Source organism: Odontesthes bonariensis, chromosome 8 (assembly GCF_027942865.1).
Source record: "Odontesthes bonariensis isolate fOdoBon6 chromosome 8, fOdoBon6.hap1, whole genome shotgun sequence".
NCBI lineage: Eukaryota > Metazoa > Chordata > Actinopteri > Atheriniformes > Atherinopsidae > Odontesthes > Odontesthes bonariensis.
The window spans coordinates 37,998,637-38,020,873 of NC_134513.1; the positions used below are offsets into that span (position 1 = coordinate 37,998,637).

The following is a 22,237-nucleotide window of genomic DNA, read 5'->3' on the forward strand; positions in this document are numbered from 1 at the left end:
GAAGTCTCTAACTCTTAGAAGCTCTGAAATGATCATTTCACTCTTCTGATCCTGAACAAAGACTTCAGAGTCAGCAGGATGGGTGATGTGAGCTGAAAGGTGACGGCTGTCCCGCTTCAGAAATGTTGCAAACAGCCCTGCAGTGACCCCTGGAAACGCTCTCCATCTCCAGCCTTTACGTTCTGCAGCTCTCTGAACGTTTGAGTGGGATGCATGCCCTCAGGTGGGTTTGAACACTGCGTGTTAAACTGCAGATATTCATTCCTTTATCTGGATTTATGATGCCATGCAAAGCTGAAACTGAGTTTGGTGCAGGAGAATAAATCAACACAGAGTTTTAATAACAGCACGAGGGAAAAACAGCAGTTTCATAAACAGGTTATATGACCACCTGCAGCGAGGATCCATTTTTAGCTCCGACTGAAGAAGAATGGTCCCCTTTGAGCACTGAATGATCCACTCATCATTAATAGGTGTGAATGGATGGGTTTCTCTCTGCTCTGTGCTGTGACTCTGCAGGTGAAACTGTGAGCTGTGAGTCATCATCTGGCTCCATCTGCAGCTGTGCTCCTCTTTCAACCAACATCTGGTCATTTAGGAAAACTTAGTCACGGACTCTGACAGCCACACGACACAAGCTGAAATATTCTCATCACTGAATGTGAAACATGCATCAGAGGGACGGTGCCCCAACCCAATACCTAACCCTAACCCTAACCCCAACCCCAACCCCAACCCCAACCCTAACCCACAAACATTCTCAAGGAGTTCAATAACCCCATCGCACACGACACACAAACGCACGACAACACCAGGGGTACCAAACAGAACGAAACCACCACCGAAGAAACAGAAAACCCAAAGGACGAACACGGAACCCACCAGAAGGAGAACAGAAACGCACCCTAAAACCCAAACACCAACGGAATCTGGAACAAGCCTTAATATCCATGAGCACTACAGTAAAAAGATGCAGAACTGGTTCTTACAACCTGAAAAACCCAATATAATCTTCAGCGATTCGAACCTCAAAAGGCTACCCATGATACGGAACAGCCAAGTACAAAAAGACAGCTACCTAGGGGGCAATCTGACTCACGCCATCAACAACAACAAGTCAACAACAAGGACTACAACGACCACATATCCCTCAAAAAACTGATATCACAGTTAATTTATACAGCACAAAACACCTTCCCATACGCAGACATTTACTTCCAGGCTCTGAACTTTTCAGACCAGCTCACCGTGAGCCAAAGATCCAACCTCAGAAAGTTTAACATCTTCTTGAAGGAAATCACACCAGAAACCAACATAATACCCCCTCTGCCAAATAACAGATTTGGAACCACAGCAGACCACATACACTGGTCCCCAGCCACGGGCCAACATATGTGGAACCTCTGAGGGAATATTTAAACTAATGCCCTCATGGATTCACCACCTGCAATGCAAATTCCCAGACGGATTAAAGGTCAGAATGGATGCTTTAAGATACAAAACACACCTAAACACCCGGACAGGAGTATGGTTTTAACCCAATTTTCTGGGACAATCCATCTTCGACCCTTTTCGAAACAAACCCCCCTTTTCTCTTCTACATTTTGTACACCAGGGGCCTGTTTAATAGCCTGGGTGCCAGCTGAACTTAGCCCCGCCCATAAAATTTTTGGTCGGGAAGTTGGGTCTGGCTCTGCTCAGTTGGGAAATCTCTATGCTCGACATCAAAACAGTTGACCCAATCAGATTGCCAGGGCGGGCTTTATACGATGATGGACAGATGATCAACAGGGACATTATCGACTACGTCACTAAAGAGCGCTTGGTTTGAATTCGTTTAAACAAACATGGCTGCCGCTGGAGAGCTAGGGTGTGTAGATTCTGCCATCGAGTCTGTTCTACAGGATCTCCACATTGCATTCATTTTGAAAGACGAACAGAGGAACGCGATAAAGGCTTTTATCGATAGAAAAGATGTTTTTGCCGTCCTTCCTACAACAAGTGTGTGTTGCTTAATCTACGTCTCATACTACGTTGCTCTGATTGGTTGTAGGTCTATCCAATTGAGCGAAGAGGCATTTTTTCTCCTGGTTCGGTTGAAACACGCCCCATACTCAAAACTCTATCGAGCGGTATCAGACTCACATTCTGACTAGAATCGTGAGTATGACGTAGTCAGGCTACCTGTTTCACTCTTATATGTTTATATTTTTAATTTTTTGAATCTTTGACATTTTCAATTCTTGTATATCCTTTTTGCCCACATATATTTTTCCTATTTTTTCTATTTTGCATATTACAATCTGCCGAAACTTTGTTCTCGAAAAAAAAAAAAAAATATTACTCTTCATAACTTTACTAATTTTTTTTTCCCAAAACCAAATTACACCCACAACCTCCCTTGTTATAACCTTTCCCCGCCACCTACCCTAACCTTAAGGGTCGCAGGGCTAAAGCCCTAACCCCAAGTCCACCACTCCAAGCCACATTTTGAAAATATAAAATTTCATAAAACTTATGAAATTTATGTAGAACTTTAATAATTTTTCCAAGGAAACAAATCAGAAACCCCCCCCTTGCAGCACACAACACACAGCTATATGGACCCTGTGTCCCACCCACCCACCTGAAACATAACTCAAAACCGCACAGAGTTTCCCACGGCCTCCTGAGAGACTCCAAGACCATACCAGTACACGCAGCAACCACCAGCCGGGTCCTGAGTTGTAGAGTGCACCCCCCTGGCTCCTACAAACTCCATGGCGGCTGATCAGTCACGTAGGAGGGGAGCCACTGAGTAAAAACTTGCAATACCTAACCCTAACCAAATTACACCCACAACCTCCCTTGTTGTAACCTTTCCCTGCCACATACCCTAACCCTATTTTACCCTAACCTAATTTTCATAAAGCTTAGTAATTTATGTAGAACTTTAATAATTCTTCCAAGGAAACAAATCAGACCCACGACCTAACCCTAACCCACTGAAGGCAGAGCGGACAGGAGAAGGTTCCCAGCCTCCCCCAGCCCTCCCCCAGCCTCCCCAGCCTCCCTAGCCTCGCACAGCTGGACATACTCTGGATTCCTGCCGTCTAACTCTGCCTGGGAAGACGCTGTCACATGATCTGCGGTGGTACAGTGAGCTGAGTGTGGCACTCACTCTGTTCATTCTTCAGCCTGAGGCAGGATGCATCTTTCTCAGAGTTTTACAGGCTCATCATTTAAATCCTATTCAGAAGCAGCTGTTAATGTCAGTGTGACAGCTTATTCTGCTCTAACACTGCCTGTTAACAGGGAAATACTGTATTTAACAATCATTACAGACTTCCTAACTTTCCGTGCTGGGAGGCCTGCCTCCTCTAAAAGGACCTCAGAAACCTTCTCTCAGGGCTCATTTAGAGGATTTAAAGGATGTCTGAAACTGTAGGACATTTAAGACATTTTAGGACATCCAGAAACACCAACCCTACCATCCACTTTGGGGACTCCTGATCATATTATCTCCACTTAACTGTCTACCTCTAAAACCTTCTGATGGGAGCTGATGCCACCATCCTACCTGTGAGGACCTGGAGGATTTTAAAGGCCTCCTCTCAAACATATTTCAAACCTCTTTAAACTTAAACCTCTACATGATCATGCTGTTAACCCAAACCTCCTGAATGAGTGTATGATCCTCTGAAAGGATGTACAAACTCAGCTCGAAGAAACTCCTTCAGGACTTTGAAAACATTCCAGTATTCCTCAAGACCTCCTCAAGACCACTAAAAGATTTAGGGTTAGCAAAGAATATGAGAAACGACATCTTTATGGCATCCAAAGCCCTCTGTTAGCATATGGGCTCTCCAAGGCATCTACAACCTCCACATTACCTCCAGAACACATCCAAAGATCTTTGGTGAAACCTCCCCAGGGATGATGTGTAACAGTTTTAAACGTCTTCTCAACAGGATCTACAGCCTCCGAACAGACTCCTGAGACCTCACACGGACTCCTGGGACATCCCCGAAGGTCTTTAGGATGCTAAATGATGAGTGTAACTGAGAAGGTTCCCCAGGTTCCTCACCTGTTGCTGAAGGGGCGCTCCCTGATCTGGATGGTGCTCAGCTCCTGGATGCTGCCCCGCAGGCCCATAGATAGGTTGGAGTTGGGCATGTTGAAGCTCTTCCTCTTCTTGCGGGCGCAGCAGGAGAGGCCGTGAGGCGAGGAGGACGACACGGAGGAGGAGCGCGACACCTCCTTCACCAGAGTCACCTCCCTGCAGCTGGACTCGTACACCTGTTCGTCCACAAACTCGTGGTTCTGAGGAACACAGATGTGGAGTCAGAACGACTGGATGATGCTTAAAACGGGAGCAAATACACACCAAACTCTCCTTCTGTCGGTCTGCTAAACACACATTTAATCAGATGGGAGAATTGTTGGTTTCCACACAACAGAAAGAGAGTTTCAACCTTGTTCTTGGCTTATTGTGGAAAGGTCTGGCCCTCTAAAGGACAGCTGACCCATGTGTGGAGACATGTGAGTGCGTCCTCACCGTGGTCTTCTCCAGACAGTTGAGCAGGTGATGATGCTGCAGGTCAAAGTTCGGGTTGGTCTTACAAACCAGCGCCTGCCCTGCTTCTTTGGACGCCTTCAGGAAAAAACACAGGTCACATGACCCATCAGTCAAAACACATTCTGATGGAGATTTGCCAGCACAGAGCTAACAGCTAACAGTCTCTGCCACGCTCTCATGTCACAGCGTTGGGTTACGCCCACTCTGACCCCAAACAGCAGCTGTTCAGTTAGGCAGCTGTTCAGCAGCTGTCCAGCAGCTGTTCAGAAACCCGAGCTCAGAAACCCGAGCTCAGAAACCCAAGCTCAGAAACCCGAGCTCTGAAACCCGAGATCAGAAACCCGAGCTCAGAAACCCGAGCTCTGATACCCGAGCTCAGAAACCCGAGCTCTGAAACCCGAGCTCTGAAACCCGAGCTCAGAAACCCGAGCTCTGAAACCCGAGCTCAGAAACCCGAGCTCAGAAACCCGAGCTCAGAAACCCGAGCTCTGAAACCCGAGCTCAGAAACCCGAGCTCTGATACCCGAGCTCTGAAACCCGAGCTCTGAAACCCGAGCTCTGAAACCCGAGCTCAGAAACCCGAGCTCAGAAACCCGAGCTCGGAAACCCGAGCTCTGAAACCCGAGCTCAGAAACCCGAGCTCAGAAACCCGAGCTCTGAAACCCGAGCTCAGAAACCCGAGCTCAGAAACCCGAGCTCAGAAACCCGAGCTCTGAAACCCGAGCTCAGAAACCCGAGCACAGAAACCCGAGCTCTGAAACCCGAGCTCGGAAACCAGAGCTCAGAAACCCGAGCTCTGAAACGCGAGCTCTGAAACCCGAGCTCTGAAAGATCTGAAACCCGAGCTCAGAAACCCGAGCTCAGAAACCCGAGCTCTGAAACCCGAGCTCTGAAACCCGAGCTCTGAAACCCGAGCTCTGAAACCCGAGCTCAGAAACCCGAGCTCTGAAACCCGAGCTCAGAAACCCGAGCTCTGAAACCCGAGCTCAGAAACCCGAGCTCAGAAACCCGAGCTCAGAAACCCGAGCACTGAAACGCGAGCTCTGAAAGATCTGAAACCCGAGCTCAGAAACCCGAGCTCAGAAACCCGAGCTCAGAAACCCGAGCTCAGAAACCCGAGCTCTGAAACCCGAGCTCAGAAACCCGAGCTCTGATACCCGAGCTCTGAAACCCGAGCTCTGAAACCCGAGCTCTGAAACCCGAGCTCAGAAACCCGAGCTCAGAAACCCGAGCTCGGAAACCCGAGCTCTGAAACCCGAGCTCAGAAACCCGAGCTCAGAAACCCGAGCTCTGAAACCCGAGCTCAGAAACCCGAGCTCAGAAACCCGAGCTCAGAAACCCGAGCTCTGAAACCCGAGCTCAGAAACCCGAGCACAGAAACCCGAGCTCTGAAACCCGAGCACAGAAACCCGAGCTCTGAAACCCGAGCTCGGAAACCAGAGCTCAGAAACCCGAGCTCTGAAACGCGAGCTCTGAAACCCGAGCTCTGAAAGATCTGAAACCCGAGCTCAGAAACCCGAGCTCAGAAACCCGAGCTCTGAAACCCGAGCTCTGAAACCCGAGCTCTGAAACCCGAGCTCTGAAACCCGAGCTCAGAAACCCGAGCTCTGAAACCCGAGCTCAGAAACCCGAGCTCTGAAACCCGAGCTCAGAAACCCGAGCTCAGAAACCCGAGCTCAGAAACCCGAGCACTGAAACGCGAGCTCTGAAAGATCTGAAACCCGAGCTCAGAAACCCGAGCTCAGAAACCCGAGCTCTGAAACCCGAGCTCTGAAACCCGAGCTCTGAAACCCGAGCTCTGAAACCCGAGCTCAGAAACCCGAGCTCTGAAACCCGAGCTCAGAAACCCGAGCTCAGAAACCCGAGCTCAGAAACCCGAGCTCTGAAACCCGAGCTCAGAAACCCGAGCACAGAAACCCGAGCACAGAAACCCGAGCTCAGAAACCCGAGCTCTGAAACGCGAGCTCTGAAACCCGAGCTGAAAGATCTGAAACCCGAGCTCAGAAACCCGAGCTCAGAAACCCGAGCTCTGAAACCCGAGCTCTGAAACCCGAGCTCTGAAACCCGAGCTCTGAAACCCGAGCTCTGAAATCCGAGCTCAGAAACCCGAGCTCTGAAACCCGAGCTCAGAAACCCGAACTCTGAAACCCGAGCTCAGAAACCCGAGCTCAGAAACCCGAGCTCAGAAACCCGAGCTCTGAAACCCGAGCTCAGAAACCCGAGCTCTGAAACGCGAGCTCTGAAACCCGAGCTCTGAAAGATCTGAAACCCGAGCTCAGAAACCCGAGCTCAGAAACCCGAGCTCTGAAACCCGAGCTCTGAAACCCGAGCTCAGAAACCCGAGCTCAGAAACCCGAGCACAGAAACCCGAGCACAGAAACCCGAGCTCTGAAACCCGAGCTCAGAAACCCGAGCTCAGAAACCCGAGCTCAGAAACCCGAGCTCTGAAACCCGAGCTCTGAAAGATCTGAAACCCGAGCTCAGAAACCCGAGCTCAGAAACCCGAGCTCAGAAACCCGAGCTCAGAAACCCGAGATCTGAAACCCGAGCTCTGAAACCCGAGCTCAGAAACCCGAGCACAGAAACCCGAGCTCTGAAACCCGAGCTCAGAAACCCGAGCTCAGAAACCCGAGCTCAGAAACCCGAGCTCTGAAACCCGAGCTCAGAAACCCGAGCTCTGAAACCCGAGCTCAGAAACCCGAGCTCTGAAACCCGAGCTCTGAAACCCGAGCTCTGAAACACGAGCTCTGAAGCCCGAGCTCAGAAACCCGAGCTCTGAAACCCGAGCTCTAAAACCCGAGCTCAGAAACCCGAGCTCTGAAACCCGAGCTCAGAAGCCCGAGCTCTGAAACCCGAGCTAAGAAACCGAAACCTGAGCTGATCTTTGATTCTGAATCATGTGAAGAAGAAACAAACTCCTGAAAAACACACCAGAGGTCCGTTTCACGAAGCAGGTTTAGTGAAAACTCTGAGTAGGTTAACCCTGAAATGAGGGAAACCCTGAGTTTTCCGTTTCACAAAGGGAGGTAACTCAACCCCGAGAAAGAGGGGTAACTCTAGCCTGTTTCACAAAGAGAGGTAACTTAACCTCACGGTCAGTTACCGTAGTAACAGACTCTCTGAACCTAACCTGGTCGGGACCAGGTTTTATTCAAGAAACCTTGAGTTTCTTTCTGTCTCCGCCCTCTTTCAGCCACACACGCCATTTGATTTCCTCATTCATTCAGTCAGCAGAGCGAGTTCTTCTACTTCTATAAGTCCATTAGGCACAGTAAGAGGCAACTTTTTTCACCAACATGTCCTTCTGATAACGATCCCGTGGATGAAGGTGCAGCATTATTGCGCAGAGAAATAAATATTCGTCGGAGATGGTTATCAGACCGCGCACAGATTTTTGCATTTACAGACAATTATCTTTTTGAGCGGCACCATCAGAATTTTGTTGGGACAAAAGAAAAAAAAAAACATAAAAGACAAATAAATATTTGTATGAATAGGCTTAAAAAAGACATATATAGGCCTATTATATTTTATAAAGGCACTCGTGTCTTGGGGGTGGATTCCCTCAGCCAATGGCCTTCCGGTGCTGGGCACCACCCGTTTTACGGGCATCTGCCTTCTTTCTGTTGGCTGAGTAGAAGTCTGTGTTAGTTTAAATAGGCTTAATTATTTAACAGAACATGATATAGATGAGAAGACATAGTTTATGTGTGTAAAAACAGCATTATGTTGGGGATAAAATAACTGCACAGTCAAATAGCCACTTAATATTTATTTCACAGTGTAAAACATGATGAAAATGAGGTACCTCCATGCCGAGGTCTCACCTGTTTGAACAATGTTTTTATATTTCATCTTCTGCCAAGAGCGCTTCTCCCCTGCGGGATTGCACCTAAATGAAATAAATGAATGGGCTACCATTCAAGCAGTTTCCCTGTAATATTATTGGGATTGCAAAGGACTACATTTAAACTTACACTTTTGCTGCTGCAACGGTGTTGCACTTATTTCTAAAAACGTATTGAAACTCGCCGTATGAGCGCATTAAGATTTCCAATTCGAGGTTGGTGAAAAACGTAGCCCCTCCTCTTCCCCGTTGCCATGGTGACTCGTCGAATCGGGGCTCCATTGATGCTGGCTTTTTAAAGTTGTGGTGCACACGCTAAACTCAAGGTGAACTTACTCAGAGTTGATTAAACTCACTCAAATCAGCGTTTCTGGAACCGAAAACTCAGGGTTTTCTATCTCAGAGTAGATCAACTCAGAGATCAGGAATAGACTCAGAGTTGGCTGAACCTGCTTTGTGAAACGGACCCCAGGAGATTAAAAGCTGCCCAAACACAAAGGTTCAAAATAAAATCAGCTCATGTTATGCTCTGCATGTGCGGACGAGTCCAGTTTGATTCAAAGCTAACAGAGAAATGATGAAATAAAGCCTTAAATGAGTGAAACTGAAACTGATCCATAAACGTGACAAAAGAAATGTTCTTTACCATAAACAGAAGGAATCATGAAAACATTTATTTACTGAAAACACTCAAACTATGTCGAGTGGTTCTCCTTGTCAGTTTGTCTGTTTTAATAAAGTTTATTCAAAACTATTGTAGTCCACAGAGGCTGTTAATCAATCACTCTGAACCGAACAGGAAAACAAATTGAACTGAGACTGAACCCGGATCACAGGACTGGATCCCCAGCCGGTCCAGGGAGATGGCCGCCCTGCCTGGTTCTGGTTCTGGTTCTGTATCTGATGGAGGGTTCTTCCTGTTAAAAGGGAGTTTTTTCTCGTGCACGCTCAGGACGGGGGATTGGATCAAAGAGAAGTTTCATTACTTTGTTCTTTTAATAAGAAACATGCAATAAAAAGAGACTTAAAGGTCCAGCATGCCGGAGGTGGCGCCATCTAGTGGCACAGATTATAAACTGCAGCTGACTGCATTTCCAAAAGATGGTGGCTCTAAAATGAGAGTTTGGTTTGTCCCTTCAGGGCTACTGTAGAAGCTGGCAGGTGAGGAGGGTAACCAGCAGCATGGCTGGATATGAATCACTCCTTTAGGAGATAAAATGCTAGTTTGAAGTAATTCTCCATAAATAAAAATACTGATGAGTTCTGCTGTTCTCCACTGTCAGAGACAAAGCTGTGCGTGAGCCCTGCACGTGCACAGCCACATATCTGAGAAAAGGTCAGACTGTGTCAGCACAATGCACAAGTGTATCTAATCTAATCTAATGAACTGAACACGATCCGATTCACTTCCATAAAGCCGACTCCACCAGCTGTCCTCACGTCTGCTGATGAGCTGGGAAACAAAGAGACGTGCTTCCTGTGTTTCAGAGTTTGGAAACGGCTTTATCTCAGCGCTGCTTTCAGCAGGAGGGTTCTGTGAAAGGAGGTGGAGATGATCAGGGTTGGATTCTGCAGGCTTTAGCTTCAGAGCTAGGGTTGGATTCTGCAGGCTTTAGCTTCAGAGCTAGGGTTGGATTCTGCAGGCTTTAGCTTCAGAGCTCGGGTTGGATTCTGCAGGCTTTAGCTTCAGAGCTCGGGTTGGATTCTGCAGGCTTTAGCTTCTGGGCTCGGGGTTGGATTCTGCAGGCTTTAGCTTCTGGGCTCGGGGTTGGATTCTGCAGGCTTTAGCTTCTGGGCTCGGGGTTGGATTCTGCAGGCTTTAGCTTCTGGGCTCGGGGTTGGATTCTGCAGGCTTTAGCTTCAGAGCTAGGGTTGGATTCTGCAGGCTTTAGCTTCTGGGCTCGGGGTTGGATTCTGCAGGCTTTAGCTTCTGGGCTCGGGGTTGGATTCTGCAGGCTTTAGCTTCTGGGCTCGGGGTTGGATTCTGCAGGCTTTAGCTTCTGGGCTCGGGGTTGGATTCTGCAGGCTTTAGCTTCTGGGCTCGGGGTTGGATTCTGCAGGCTTTAGCTTCAGAGCTAGGGTTGGATTCTGCAGGCTTTAGCTTCTGGGCTCGGGGTTGGATTCTGCAGGCTTTAGCTTCTGGGCTCGGGGTTGGATTCTGCAGGCTTTAGCTTCTGGGCTCGGGGTTGGATTCTGCAGGCTTTAGCTTCTGGGCTCGGGGTTGGATTCTGCAGGCTTTAGCTTCAGAGCTAGGGTTGGATTCTGCAGGCTTTAGCTTCTGGGCTCGGGGTTGGATTCTGCAGGCTTTAGCTTCTGGGCTCGGGGTTGGATTCTGCAGGCTTTAGCTTCTGGGCTCGGGGCTGGACTCTGCGTCTTCCTCTCTCTGGGTCTTCCTCTCTTTCCTCCTGTGGATTCTGCACATGCTGAGATTTCTAAATGAAGAGCTGAAGCACAAATGCATCTGTGTTCAGCTTTGGTGTGTTTCTGTCCGTCTGTCTCCTTTAAGATCTGGTGCTGAGTGGGAAAACTGCCTGGACTTTCTGTCTTCAGGGCCCTCTGAGCCTGTCAGGTGACAGACGTCGTCTTGGGTCGTCCTGAGGCCTGCCTGCTCAGAACAGCTGTGGACCTCTGCATTAATAGTTAGGCACAGCCCCACCCCCGCTTTAAAGTGCAATGGTCTGGAGCTTTCAGATGTCCGTGGACACGTGGGCGAGCGCTCACCTTTTGTGCTCGTCTCTTCTCGGCTCTCTGGCTCTGGTGGTAGATTCGGCTGAAGTTGGAGACGATGACGGGCACCGGCAGGGCGATGACCAGCACGCCGCTCAGCGAGCAGATGGAGCCGAAGATCTTCCCCATGATGGTCTTTGGCACCATGTCGCCGTACCTGAGGAGAGGACAGAGAGTCCCAATCACAACGTGTTGATGAGCAAACCGAGGAGAACAGGAAGTAACACTATGAGACAAAAGGAGGACGTCCGACTGCTAGAAACACGTTTTCCTCAAAGTAAAGGTGACTCTTTCCACATAAAGATGTAACAAACCAATCTTCTACGGTTCTGAAAGACATTTCTTTCAGTTCATTTGTTTTATTGTTCGCAGATGCTGGATGTGGAAATCCCAGAGAGGATTAATAGTTCTGGATAAATAACGGGCCCAAAATAAATGAAAATGAGCCTGAGATATGTGCTGTCCAGGCTGGAGAAGAAAGCTCAGCAATAGCCTCACCATCTTTAATCCAGCGCTCCATCTGCGTTACTTTATCAGACATTTCTTCTGAAAACCGTGTGCAGACAGAAAAACATGGTTAGAAAGTTGTTAAATATTTCCATTTTTGTAGATTCAGGGTTCACATGAATATAGATCAGTTTTACGTCTGTGAGGGTTGAGGAGTAATGAAATGTTAGAATAAGTTTTGTATGTACATAAGTTTAATTATTGTAATTATTTTAATTGGATATACATTCCCAATTTCACTGTAAAATGAATTTAAAGCTTTAGTTAATAAATTGATCAAATGAATTCAGTGGCTCTCATCTGTCTGTGGCTAGTGGATATAAATGATATCGCCCCATTTTCAAAACGCAATCAAAATACCCATTCACATGTCTTGTGGCATGCCTAAACTGTCCACAAAAAAAATACATTACACCCACTGGCCAGAACTAGCTTAGTTAGCTTAGCATAGCAACTGCCATTCACTTACATTGTAAGTGACGTCCTTTCAACGTAGGCCCACTACCACAGTCTCACAGTGAGCCAAACATGTCTGTGCTATAAGAATCCTGTGTAGTTTTAATAAAAAATTTGTTTAATTGCAATTTGGTGTCCATTGAATGCTTAATAAGTATATATAAAAGTATTGTAAATGCATATACAATCGTAGTCACTTCATATCATATGTTAAATCATTGTTTTAATTTATGGCCTTGGTGCCCTGGCTTTTGGCCTTTGTGCCCTTAAAAAATTGACAACTCAAAAGGCCAAGTGGCCTTGCCCCTAAAATGACGAAATTCCAGGCCTGGCAGACACGTAAAGATGCTGCTGAGGAACAGAACCGGAGCTGCAGCTTCAGAACAATGTTCTGAAGAAGTTTCAAATGTGTAGAAACAACTGGAAGGCGTTACCATGGGACCGTGCTGAAAGTGAAGGAAGCTCATATGAAGTGCAGCACATTCACAGGCAGGAAACGCCCTCCATTTCTCAGAAAATAATCCATCCCTGAAACTCAAATCAGATCATTCCACTCATCCATTTACAACACTTTGAGTATAAACACATTTTATTGTCTGCGATCAAAGGAAACGTGCAGTAAAAAGAGACTTAAAAGGTCCAGCATGTCGGAGGTGGCGACATCTAGTGGCAAAGATTATAAACTGCAACTATAAACACCACGGTGATAGAGACAAAGCTGTGTGTGAGCCCTGCACGTGCACAGCCATACGCATGAATATAAGCCCACAGAGTAAAACAGTGAGGTGCAGGAAACCAGCCAGCAGCTGTGGTGTCTCAGCCCCTGGAGGACACGTCCAGGACACTTTCAGCACATTTCCAGGCCTTGGAATATGCTGAACAAAGGTTAAAAGGTAGTTTAAGGCTTCTCTGCTGTTCCTTTAAGGACTCATTCGACCGATGTTTCACACTTTTAAAATCTCCCGGATGAACTCAGGAATTCTTTCTAAACCCATAAATATCATAAATGACATCTGCAACACGTCAAAAAGCCTCCATGAGAAACCTTGAGAATCTCCGAAAGAACTGAAATATCCCCTCAACTAGGACGTCTAATTCTAATTCTTCAGCCTACTCAGAACATCTACCTAAGAGTTTAAGTCCCTCCTGGATGTGTTACAGGCCACAGCACGAGGGCTTTTACCCTCTTTAGGATCTGTAGAACCGACTCGGCTGAGGGTTCTGTGTCTCATGAGGTGTTTGGACTTAAAGTCAGATGCTTCCTGCTGAGCATCAGAGACCTCGGTGAGGTAAAATCTATAATGGCGCTCTGGTTTCCTGTGGGAGTGCTGCTGATAATGTTAAATATGTTGTTCCAGCTCAGACGGGTAAAAGGTGATGTGCTGTGTCCTCACTGATGAGCCTCATCTGTATTCCTGGAGGCCCACCGCTTCACCGAGGAGATGGAAACACTGAGCTCTGCCGGGGAACCTTCCTCACACATCTTCATTTATGAATAATGACTCTGCTGCTGTTGACAGATGCTCGATAACTAAACTAAATGCACATCAACTTTTTGAAACAATCAGCAGAAAACAGAGCTGATGCAGCATGTATTTCCCCTCCGCCTGGGTGCAGAGAAGCTGCAGTTCAGCCGGTGTCCAGGCGGAGGAGCCAGAGCTCCGCTGCTGCTCTTCATCACATCACACTGTAAACACACTCACACTCAGTCCAGCTGAGGGGAACAGGGAAATAATTCTGCTCCTTCACAGCTTCTGTCTGACTGTGAGTTTGAGCTTTAAAGTGAATCTCTGCTCTGAGCTCCTTTCTCCTCCAGCACAGCCTGAACCCTCTCAGACGAGCTTTCTGTCCTTTCTTTAAGGAGTCTTCAGGAATAGTTCTCCAGGCTTCTTGAAGGACATCCCAAAGCTCTTCTTTGGATGTGGGCTGCCTTTTGTTCCGTTCTCTGCCAACATGATCCCACACTGCTTCAGTAATGTTGAGCTCCGGGCTCTGGGGAGGATTCATCCCTCCATCAGACCTGCTGCCACTGATTTTCAGCCCACTTCTTGTGTCCTTTGGCCCAGCTCAGCCTTTTCTCCCTGTTTCCCTTCCTGAAGAACGGCTTCTTGACAGCCACCCTTCCATGGAGCCCATTTCTGATGAGGCTTGGGCCAATTCAGACATCTACCTCCACCTTTCCCCGTCATCACCGTGTGTGTGTGAGCATGTGTGTGTGAGCGTGTGTGTGTGAGCATGTGTGTGTGTGTGTGTGTGTCCGTGTGTGTGTGAGCATGTGTGTGTGAGCATGTGTGTGTGTGTGTGTGTGTGTGTGTGTGTGAGCATGTGTGTGTGTGTGTGTGTCCGTGTGTGTGTGAGCGTGTGTGTGTGTGTCCGTGTGTGTGTGAGCATGTGTGTGTGAGCATGTGTGAGCATGTGTGTGTGTGTGTGTGTGTGTGTGTGAGCATATGTGTGAGACGTCCTCATGGCGGCGGTTTGTCCAAGGTGACGGCAGACGTCGTGTCAGTGACAGAACGCTCCGTCTCCTCCTGCAAACCTTCAAACCTGGAGTGTCTGGGAAGCAGCCAATCACACGCTGCGACCTTGCCTAATGTGTCACATTATGACAGTGAAGGAAATGAGAGGCACGCAGCCACAGAACAGGTGTGTGCTGTGGTGTCAGAGTCATGTGACTGCGTCCTTCATCAAGGAGGATGAGTGTGTGTTGACTTTGGCGTGTGTTTACCTCTCCATCACTCACACACACACACACACACACACACACACACACACACACACACCGTCCTGACAGGAAGTCCGTCCTCAGAGGACAGGAAGTGTTCCCGCCAGCATACAGGAGGCGCTGTGGCGACGCTCTTCTTCTTCTGTGGTCTCATCCTCTCCCAGCAGCTTTGGGAGGACCGTAAGGATGACATCATCCTGATGACTTTTTAAAGCCGCTTTGATGACATCATAACAGCTTTTATTCCCAAACCAGCTGAGACACCTTCTCAACCAAACTGGCTCCAGCTGTGGTTCAGGCCTGGGTGGGCCTGGGTGGGCCTGGGTGGGTTCTGCAGAGCACCGGTTTGAGTTTCCACCACAGAGACGCTGAACATGTCTGAACCTCCTCAGAGTTTCTGTAGGACCAGAGACCCCCCCCCCCCCCTCCGTGAGGGACACGTGTGTGCCTCTGACGGCATCAAACTGTCTGAGGTTTCATGAAGTACACACCTGGAGGTGAAATCTGTTACTTCAGTTCGTCTTTCTGACTTTGGCATTTTGAATTTGAATTGAAATGAGTTCTTCTTGTGAGAAAAGTCAGCAGTTATCAGTCTTTAACCCTTTGAGGTCCTTAAGGTCCTTTAAGGGTTTTTAAAGGAAAGTTCAAATTCTGATGAGGCTGCAGACTGAAAGTAGTCAGAGATAAAGAAAAACTGCAGATGGGAAAAATACTGAGAGGGACCCAAAGTTCATTTAATAACCTAATCTGTATGTGGTGACATCACTGCATGGTGACACCTTGGACAACTTCATCAGCATTCAGAGAAACCCAGTCACTGCTGACACACTGGTTTCCATTCAGACATCTACCTCCACCTTTCCCCGTCATCACAATGTGGCCGACAAGAAAAAGAATAAAAGAAAGAATAAACTCATGAAGGACAATAACTTCAAAAAGTAGAGAAGTGAAACAGAAAATCCACAAACTGAAACACAACTAAAGTCGCTGCAGAGTAAAAACCTGGTTTAATGTAAAGCAGTGTGATGTCCTCAGAAGTGATGGAAACTCGTGTGTGTGGCTTTGATAAAGTGAAGTCATGTTGCGACTGAATCATTCATGCTGCGCCGCCATTAACAGGAAGTGCCCCACAAACACACACGTTCCTGTCTTAATGAAAGGCTGCTTTTTTTATATAGATGAGCGTTTCTGTGCATTATTAACGTGGCAGTGAACAGCTTTTATTCATAATTAAAAGCATCTGTTTTTTGTCCTGGAACAGACGAACATAAAGATCCAGATCTGCTTCAGAACCAGAGGTTCTGAGACTGTGTGTGACCTGTGTCCTTATAGAAGTGTTGGGCTGAATATGCAGCTCCGCTTGGCTTTAACATGCTTCACAGCTCCGTGTTCAGATGGATTACCAACATCCTCATGTTTAAACTGCATCCACGTTAAGAACATCAACACTGTACACTTGCCTCACAGAGATCACAGATAACTGCTTCACAGTTTCTGTTTCAGGTAATTAATAGAAAACCCTTCGGTAAAGTCATATGACATTAATGACCTGTGAGACAGTTCTCTCTATCTGACCTCTGAAGGTTTCTACGACACCTTCCTCTCTGCTCCACTTCAAGCTTCCACACGTTTGTCAGCTGGTTTATGATTGATTTAGTTCTGGATCTGCAGAAACAGCTGATCTCTAATAACGATCAGTGCTGCAGCCATGTGGTTTCCCTTTGGAGATGAATAAAATGTTTAACTGAGCTCAATCCCAACTCAGTGTAATGAGCCTAAAAGCAAAAGACAACAATCAAAACGATCGACCGTCACAGCAGCAGCTCTCTGAGGAGGAGGGGAGGGCTGAAAAGTCTGCAATAAAACAAGGACATGAAGAAGAGCAAAGAAGGTAAAGGCTGCAGCAGAGGCTCCAATTCATCTTTCTATTTTTAAACACGTCACATCGACAGATTTAAAGTGTCAGAACTAACAACCGTCTACTTCAACACACACACACACACACACACAGAAGGACTATCACCTTGATTTGTTTGACCTCTGACCTCAAAACAGACAGACCAATTGGAAACACATCCATCACCAGGACACACACACACACAGATAGAAATGAACACTGTTTGTGTGCACTGCAGCAATGAAACCGACCAATCACATCTGATTTTAAAAAAGCAACAAGGCCTCTAATTCTAGAATTCAGCTGAAACTCTGACAGTGTGTCCCAAAGGAGGTTTACACCAGCTGTGGACACGCACGCACACACGCACACACACGCACGCACGCAAACGCACACACACACACACACACACACACACGCACACACGCACACACACGCACACACACACACACACACACACACGCACACACGAACGCAAACGCACACACACGCACACACAAACACACACACGAACAAGCACACACACACACACACGCACACACGAACGCAAACGCACACACACGCACACACAAACACACACACACACACGCACGAACACGCACGCATGCACACGCACGCACGCACGCACGCACGCACGCACGCACGAACACGCACGCACGCACGAACAAGCACACACACACGCACACACACACACACACGCACGCACACACACACGAACAAGCACACACACACACGCACGCACACACGCACGCACACACACACGAACAAGCACACACACACACACGCACGCACACACACACGAACAAGCACACACACACACGCACGCACACACGCACGCACACACACACGAACAAGCACACACACACACACACGCACGCACACACACACGAACAAGCACACACACACACACACGCACACACACACGAACAAGCACACACACACATACGCACGCACACACACACGAACAAGCACACACACACACGCACGCACACACGCACGCACACACACACGAACAAGCACACACACACACACGCACGCACACACACACGAACAAGCACACACACACACGCACGCACACACGCACGCACACACACACGAACAAGCACACACACACACACACACGCACGCACACACACACGAACAAGCACACACACACACGCACGCACACACGCACGCACGCACACACACACACGAACACACACACACACGCACGAACGCACGAACACGCACGCATACACACACACACGCACTCACACACACACGCACGCACGAACACACACGCACGCACACACACAGGCACGCACACGCGCACGCACGCACGCACACACCCACACACACACACACAGGCACGCACACGCGCACGAACGCACACAAACACACGAACACGCACACACACAAACACACGAACACGCACACACACAAACACACGAACACGCACACACACACACGAACACGCACGCACGCACACACACACACGCACACACACGCACTCACACACACATGCACGCACAAACACGCACGCACACACACGCACGCACACACGCACGAACACGCACGCACGCACACGCACGCACACACACACACGAACACGCACGAACACACACACGCACGCACGAACACACACACACGAACACGCACGAACACACACACGCACGCACACACACAGACACACACACACACGCACGCACGCACGCACGCACACACACACGCACACACACACACGCGCACGAACGCACGAACACACACGCACGCACGCACACACACACGCACACACACACATGCACACACACACACACGCACGAACGCACGAACACGCACGAACACGCACGCACACGCACTAAAACGCACAGACACGACCTGAATTCATTTTTAAACACAAATACCTTCAGAAAAAGGAAACCATCTCAGTTTGAATGCAAATGAGAAAATGTCCTGCAGGAAGTCATAAATGTACCCACCAGAACCCTGATCCAGGACCAGAACCCTGATCCAGGACCAGAACCCTGATCCAGGACCAGAGCCCTGATCCAGGACCAGAACCCTGATCCAGGACCAGAACCCTGATCCAGGACCAGAACTGGAGCTCAGTTACCAGTAACATGGGAAAACTCTGGATTACAGTAAGACAGGCTGCACGGTGGTGTGGTGGTTAGCACCGTTGCCTCACAGCAAGAAGGTTCCAGGTTCAACACCCAGCTGGGGCCTTTCTGTGTGGAGTCTGCATGTTCTCCCCGTGTATGTGTGGGTTCTCTCCGGGTACTCCGGCTTCCTCCCACTGTCCAAAAAATCATGCATGTTAGGTTGATTGGCATCTCTGAATTGTCCTTAGGAGTGAGTGTGAGCGTGCATGGTTGTTTGTCTCGTTTGTCTCTATGTGGCCCTGCGATGGACTGGCGGCCTGTCCAGGGTGTACCCCGCCTCTTGCCCATTGACTGCTGGGATAGGCTCCAGCCCACCCGCGACCCGATCGACGGATTCAGTGGTATAGATAATGGATGGATACAGTAAGACAAAAAAAAACTAAAAAACAAAGTCCTGAGCTACATTGAAGGAAATCTTGGTGCAGATGTGAACCCAGATGTGTGGACTGCAGCTTACAGGAAAACTAGCTTCCTACTGTTAGCTGGAGACTTTCAGGCCTCATGAAAAACATCTGGACACACATCTAATCCTATAAACTCACCAGAAAACATGAACTGCATTTATAATCTGGCTGTTTTCACCCCGACCAAACACTGCTGAGCGGGACCAGAACCATCAGAAACATCGGAACCATCAGAACCATCGGAAGAACCATCAGAACCATCGGAACCATCAGAAGAACCATCAGAACCATCAGAAGAACCATCAGAACCATCGGAACCATCAGAACCTAGCGTAGCTAGCTCCATTAGCCTCCCCCTAGCAGAACCTGAGCAGCCAGGATTACAACGTGGCTGGGTGACTGTCAGGAAGAGGCATAGCTCTAAAGTCAAGCCCGTTGTTCACCATCGACCTGTCCACGCTTCTAACAGATTTTCCCCACTCAGCGACACACCCGCTGAGGATAAAACCCTGGTAACTGGCAGCTCCATAGTCAGAAACGTGGCATTAGAGACACCAGCGGCCATAGTCAAATGCATTCCAGGAGCCAGAGCGGGCGACATAGAATCCTATTTAAAACTGCTGGCTAAGGATAAACGTAAATATGGTAAAATAGTTATTCACGTCGGCGTTAATGACACCCGGTTACACCAATCGGAGGTCACTAAAATTAATGTTGCATCGGTGTGTAATTTTGCCAAAACAATGTGGGACTCCGTAGTTTTCTCTGGACCCCTGCCAAATCTGACCAGTGATGACATGTTTAGCCGCATGTCGTCCTACAATCGCTGGTTGTCTAGATGGTGTCCAGCAAACAACGTGGGCTACAGAGATAATTGGCAATCTTTCTGGAGAAAACCTGGTCTGATGAGGAGAGACGGCATCCATCCCACTTTGGAAGGAGCAGCTCTCATTTCTAGAAATATGGATGAATTTATTTGCCACCCTAAAACATGACAACCCAGGGCTCAGAGCAGGATGCAGAGTTGTAGTCTTACACACTTCTCTGCAGCTTCCCACCTGCTGCTACCCCCCCAATCGATTAACACAAAAGGAGCAAATCCTCTTGTGCAAAAAGAAATTATTAAAACAAAAACTTTAACTGAACAAAAACATCAAACTATTAAATGTGGTTTGCTGAATATCAGATCTCTCCTTTCGAAGTCTCTGTTAGTGAATGAGTTGATTTGTGATCATCATATTGATATATTTAGTCTTACAGAAACCTGGCTGCAGCAGGAGGATCATGTTAGCATCATGTTAGCATTAATGAATCAACTCCCTCTGACTGTTTAAATGTTCACGTTCCTGGAACCACAGGCAGAGGAGGAGGAGTGGCAGCTATCTTCAGATCAGGGTTACTCATCAGTCCCAGACCCAAGATTAGTTTGAGCTCTTTTGAATCTCTGATTCTCAGTTTTTCCCACGCAAAGTGGAAATCCCAGAAACCTCTTGTGTTTGTTGTTGTGTATCGTCCACCTGGCCCTTATTCTGAGTTTCTGTCTGAATTCTCAGAGTTTTTATCCCAGTTAGTGCTGAGTACAGATAAAGTCATTGTAGTGGGTGACTTTAATATTCATGTAGATGTTGAAAATGACAGCCTGAATATGAACTTTAATTCTACATTAGACTCTATTGGATTTTCTCAGAGTGTTCACGGACCGACTCACTGCCTTAATCACACCCTTGATCTTGTGCTGACTTATGGCATTGAGAGTGAACAGTTAACAGTGTTCCCTCATAACCCTGTCTTATCTGACCATTTTCTGATAACCTTTGAGTTTACATTACTTGACTATACAGTTTCTGAGAAGAAATTTACATATAGAAGGTGTCTATCAGAGGATGCTGTAACCAGATTTAAAGAATTAATTCCATCATCCTTTTCTTCACTGCCATGTGCAGATATGACAGAGGACGACTACCTAAACTTTACTCCAGCAGCACTTGACTCTCTTGTTGACAGCACTATAGTTTCAATGCGTACAGCACTGGACAATGTTGCCCCTCTGAAAAGGAAGGTAATCAGTCAGAAGAGGTTGGCTCCTTGGTATAATTCACAGCTGCGTGCTTTAAAGCAGACTGCAAGAAAGCTGGAGAGACAGTGGCGTTCCTCTAATTTAGAAGAGTCTCAGTTAGTCTGGAAAGATAGTTTAACAATGTATAAGAAAGCCCTTCGTAAAGCTAGAACTGCTTATTATTCATCATTGATAGAAGAGAATAAGAATAATCCCAGGTTTCTTTTCAGCACTGTAGCCAGTCTGACTAAGAGTCCGAGCTCTGCTGAGCCAGTTATTCCTTTAACTCTCAGCAGTGATGATTTCATGAGCTTCTTCATCAATAAAATTGTTTCCATCAGGGAGAAGATTGATGGAGTCCTTCCCACTATTATCAGTGATGTATCATCAAGTACAGCAGCTTTAGAAGTATCTTTAGAACCTGATTTGTATTTAGACGGCTTCTGCCCAGTTGATCTCTCTGATCTAACAACAGCAATAGTCTCTTCTAAACCATCAACTTGTGTTTTAGACCCAATCCCAACCAGACTGTTCAAGGAGGTTTTCCCATTAATTGACACTTCCATATTGGATTTGATCAATCTGTCTTTGTTGACAGGATATGTACCTCAGACTTTTAAGGTTGCTGTAATTAAACCTTTACTTAAAAAAGCTACTCTTGATTCAGAAGTGTTGGCTCATTATAGACCTATATCCAATCTCCCTTTTATGTCTAAAGTTCTTGAAAAAATAGTTGCAGCTCAGCTTTGTGATCACTTACACAGAAATAATCTGTTTGAAGAGTTTCAGTCAGGATTCAGAGTGCATCATAGCACAGAAACTGCACTGCTGAAAGTTACCAATGATCTCCTCTTAGCCTCTGATAGCGGACTTGTGTCTGTGCTTGTCCTGTTGGATCTCAGTGCTGCATTTGATACGGTCG

The 22,237-nt window shown here is 47.5% G+C and overlaps 1 protein-coding gene across 1 annotated transcript in view; it reads right to left on the reverse strand.

The window, feature by feature from the left end:
* LOC142385662 (A-type voltage-gated potassium channel KCND2-like) overlaps window positions 1-22,237 on the reverse strand; it is a 261,463-nt gene that overhangs the window by 7,938 nt on the left and 231,288 nt on the right. Inside the window, exons 2-4 of the mRNA XM_075472376.1 lie at window positions 11,127-11,289; window positions 4,538-4,633; window positions 4,067-4,302 (exon numbers count right to left, since the gene is read on the reverse strand). Of these exons, the coding sequence (XP_075328491.1) occupies window positions 4,067-4,302; window positions 4,538-4,633; window positions 11,127-11,289 (495 nt within the window). The remainder of the gene's footprint in view (window positions 1-4,066; window positions 4,303-4,537; window positions 4,634-11,126; window positions 11,290-22,237) is intronic.